General features: G+C 67.4%; 1 protein-coding gene across 1 annotated transcript; it reads right to left on the bottom strand.

The window, feature by feature from the left end:
- Nucleotides 1-8: 8 nt before the first annotated feature.
- Nucleotides 9-4,256, bottom strand: LOC121339060 (atherin-like). The gene is made up of 4 exons (XM_041410535.1): nt 3,969-4,256; nt 3,475-3,568; nt 2,546-2,657; nt 9-884 (listed from the first exon to the last, which is right to left on the bottom strand). Exons 1-4 carry the CDS (start codon nt 4,015-4,017, stop codon nt 720-722), a joined length of 420 nt encoding a protein of 139 aa, XP_041266469.1. The 5' UTR covers nt 4,018-4,256; the 3' UTR covers nt 9-719.
- Nucleotides 4,257-4,585: the final 329 nt, after the last annotated feature.

Raw genomic sequence — 4,585 nt, forward strand, 5'->3', positions numbered from 1 at the left:
CCCCCCCCGCGGTAAAAATCCCCCCCAAGAAAAGGGGGATCCCCTAAAAAGGGGGCTCCCTCAAGGAGGGGTGACCCCGCCCCCAGAGGGACCCCCCAAAAGAGGGGTGACCCCACAAGGAGCGGGGTGTCCCCACTCCCAGTGCTCCCCAGAGAGAGGAGACCCCCAAAAGAGAGGGGTGACCCCCCCAAAAGAGAGGGGAGGACCCCTCTAAAGAGAAGTGACCCCCCCTGAAAGAGGGGTCTCCAAGGGGAAGCCCCCCAAAAGAGGGGTGGGACCCCCCAAAGGAGAAATGACCCCCCCAAAGAGAAGCCCCTCCAATGAAGGGTGACACCCCCCAAAAAGAGGGGTGTCCCCCCAAAAGAGAGACCCCTCAAAGAGGGGCGGGAGCCCCAAAATAGGGGTGGGACCCCCAAAGAGAGATGGGACCCCCCCCCAAAACAGAGATGAGACCCCCTCAAAGCGAGGTGGGACCCCTCAAATGAGAGCAGGACCCCCCAAGTTAGAGGTGGGACCCTAAAGAGAGGTGGGACACCCCAAAAAGGGGTGGGACCCCCCCCAAAAAGGGGTCGGACCCCCCCGACCCCCAGCCACCCCCCAAAGTCTCTGTGTGCAGCAGCGGGGGGAGGGAGGAGCCCTCCCGGATACCGGGGTGTCCCCGCGGGTCCGGGGGGGTCCCTGCGGGTCCGGGGGGGTCCCCGCGGGTCCGGGGGGGTCTCTCAGGCCGGGAAGGGCTCCGGGGGGGGCTCCTCGTCCTGGAAGTGGCTGCGCTGCAGCAGCTTCACGTGGTACTCGTAGATCTTGAGCGCGGGGCCCAGGCGGATGGAGAGCCCCGTGAGCACGTCGGCCCTCTGCATCAGCAGCAGCGACTTGCCGTCGATCTCCTGGGGACAGGGGACAGTGAGGGACACGGGGACAGGGACACGGGGACAGCCATGGGGACAGCCATGGGGACAGGGGACACCCAGGGACAGAGCCCCGTGAGCACGTCGGCCCTCTGCATCAGCAGCAGCGACTTGCCATCGATCTCCTGGGGACAGGGGACAGTGAGGGACACGGGGACAGTGAGGGACAGGGGGACAGGGACACTGGCACAGCCATGGGGACAGGGGACTGTCACAGGGATAGGGAACACAGGGACACAGAGCCCCGTGAGCACGTCGGCCCTCTGCATCAGCGGCAGCGACTTGCCGTCGATCTCCTGGGGACAGGGGACAGCCATGGGGACAGGGGACTGTCACAGGGATAGGGACCACAGGGACACAGAGCCCCGTGAGCACGTCGGCCCTCTGCATCAGCGGCAGCGACTTGCCGTCGATCTCCTGGGGACAGGGGACAGCCATGGGGACAGGGGACTGTCACAGGGATAGGGACCACAGGGACACAGAGCCCCGTGAGCACGTCGGCCCTCTGCATCAGCGGCAGCGACTTGCCGTCGATCTCCTGGGGACAGGGGACAGCCATGGGGACAGGGGACTGTCACAGGGATAGGGACCACAGGGACACAGAGCCCCGTGAGCACGTCGGCCCTCTGCATCAGCGGCAGCGACTTGCCGTCGATCTCCTGGGGACAGGGGACAGCCATGGGGACAGGGGACTGTCACAGGGATAGGGACCACAGGGACACAGAGCCCCGTGAGCACGTCGGCCCTCTGCATCAGCGGCAGCGACTTGCCGTCGATCTCCTGGGGACAGGGGACAGCCATGGGGACAGGGGACTGTCACAGGGATAGGGACCACAGGGACACAGAGCCCCGTGAGCACGTCGGCCCTCTGCATCAGCGGCAGCGACTTGCCGTCGATCTCCTGGGGACAGGGGACAGCCATGGGGACAGGGGACTGTCACAGGGATAGGGACCACAGGGACACAGAGCCCCGTGAGCACGTCGGCCCTCTGCATCAGCGGCAGCGACTTGCCGTCGATCTCCTGGGGACAGGGGACAGCCATGGGGACAGGGGACAGCCATGGGGACAGGGGACAGCCATGGGGACAGGGGACAGCCATGGGGACAGGGGACAGCCATGGGGACAGGGGACAGTGAGGGACAGGGGACAGGGACAGCCAGGGGATGGAGGAGGGTGGGGTGGGGTATCTGGGGGGGAAATGGCATCTGGGGTCACCTGCAGGGACAAAGGGACACAGGGACAGTGGGGGGACAGCCATGGCGAGGGGGACACCTGGGGGACAGGGGATGGACCCTGGGGTGACCCTGGGGAGGGTGGAGGTAGGAGGTGTGGTCAGGGGGACTGGGGACACCTCAGGGACAGCGGGGACACCCAGGGTGACCCTGGGGGATGGGTGCAATGGGGAGGGGTGGGGGCCTACGGGGAAAATATGGGGGACACTTTGGGGACACTGCTAGGGACAGCGGGGACACCTGGGGGACACCCTCAGGGACACAGGGGACACCCTGGGGACACCTGGAGGCCAGTGGGAGGGGGCAGTGCAGGGAGGGGACCATTCCTGGGGACACCCGCGGCCACAGAGGGAGCCCTGGGGACACTGTGGGGACACCTGGGGACAGAGGGGACGGGGTGGCCCCACCTGCTCCTGGAAGGCCCCGGCCTGCTCGGGGAAGCCGGCCTCGGTGAAGTACTCGACCACGTCCCGCACCGACCACTCCACCGGGTCCACGGCCTTGTCCTTGCGCCCGGCCCTGGGGACAGGGGACAGCGGGGGGACACAGAGACACGGTCACCGGGACACAGGGACAGCAGGGGGACACAGAGACACGGTCACCGGGACACGGGGACAGCGTCACGGGGACACAGAGACACGGTCACCGGGACACAGGGACAGCAGGGGGACACAGAGACACGGTCACCGGGACACGGGGACAGCAGGGGGACACAGAGACACGGTCACCGGGACACGGGGACAGCGTCACGGGGACACAGAGACACGGTCACCGGGACACAGGGACAGCAGGGGGACACAGAGACACGGTCACCGGGACACAGGGACAGCAGGGGGACAGACAGGGTCACAGGTACACCATGGGGACACACAGACATGGTCACTGGGACATGGGGACAGCGTGGGGGACACAGACACAGTCACCATGATGGGACACCGTGGGGACACACAGACACGGTCATGGGGACACGGGGACAGCGTCACGGGGCCACTGTGGGGACATGGACACTGGGACACAGGGACAGCAGCGTGGGGACACCGTGGGGACACACAGCCATGGTCATTGGGACACTGGGAGGGCAGGGGGACACCAGAACACAGTCACTGGGACAGGGGACACTGTGGCGACAGGGTCACAGCAACAGAGGGGTGACATAGGGACACAGGGACAGGGGACATCCAGGGGGACATGGAGACAATGGTGATGGGACAGCGGGACACTGAGTGGGACACAGAGGGACACTGGGTGGGACACGGGTGACACAGGGGGCCACAAGGGACGCTGGGTGGCACACGGGTGACACACAGGGACGAGGGGACACCGGCCCCTGACTCACGTGCAGCTGAACGGGGCCCCCTCGGCAGCCTGGGGGCCCGGCCTGCCCGGGGACAGCGGCACCGAGGGCTCAGCCCCCGCCAGCGCCGGGGACACTGCGGGGACACCGGCGGGTCACGTGGGACAGCCCGAGTGACCGCACACCCAGAGTGACCGCAGGGTGATCCCAGCACCGACCGACCCCGAGGGACCCCCAGAGTGACCCCAGCACCGACCGACCCCCAGAGTGACCCCCAGAGTGACCCCCAGAGTGACCCCCAGAGTGACCCCCAGAGTGACCCCCAGAGTGACCCCCAGAGTGACCCCCAGAGTGACCCCCAGAGTGACCCCCAGAGTGACCCCCAGAGTGACCCCCAGAGTGACCCCCAGAGTGACCCCCAGAGTGACCCCAGCACCGACCGACCCCGAGGGACCCCCGAGGGACCCCCAGAGTGACCCCAGCACCGACCGACCCAAACCCCCCTGCCCCCCAAAACCACCCTCTCCCCTCAGTACCTGCTCTGTCGGGCTGCCCGAAGGCCCCCTCCTTTTTGAGGGGGGCCATGTGCTGGCAGCCCCCCTCCCCCGGGGCGCAGGCCTTGGGCTGGGGGGGCCGCTCGGAGGGCGGCTGCCCCGGGGGGCGCAGGGGGGGCCCCCCCCGGCCCTCCCCGTTCAGCTGCCGGGGGGGCCCCGCGTCCTCCGAGGCCTCCGAGCCGGTCCCGTCCTCGTCTTCCTCGTCCTCATCTTCCTCCTCCTCCTCCTCCTCCCGCGCCGAGGCCTCGCTGCTGCTGCAGGGGGGCTGGGGGGCCCCAAAAGTACAGCGTGAGCATCACCCCACAGAGAACCCCCGCAGCTGGGACCCCCCGACAATCTACAGCCCCCAAAAATCGATAGCCCTGACACCAAAATCGACAGCCCCCACCAAAACAGGGCCTCCAAAGCTGCTCCTTGACCCTCCCACAGTGTGACACCGCCCCCCCAAATCCAGGACACCCCCAAAAATGAACACCCCCCCCAAAGTCCTGCAGGGCCCCCCAAACCTAGGATCCCCCAATTCTGCACTCCCCCCCAGAGCTGTCACCCAGCATTGTCACTGGGGTTCCTCAGCTTGTCCTGGGGTTCCCCCAACCTCC

The sequence above is a fragment of the Onychostruthus taczanowskii genome, unplaced genomic scaffold (genome assembly GCF_017590055.1).
Source record: "Onychostruthus taczanowskii isolate IOZ18803 unplaced genomic scaffold, ASM1759005v1 scaffold326, whole genome shotgun sequence".
Lineage (NCBI taxonomy): Eukaryota > Metazoa > Chordata > Aves > Passeriformes > Passeridae > Onychostruthus > Onychostruthus taczanowskii.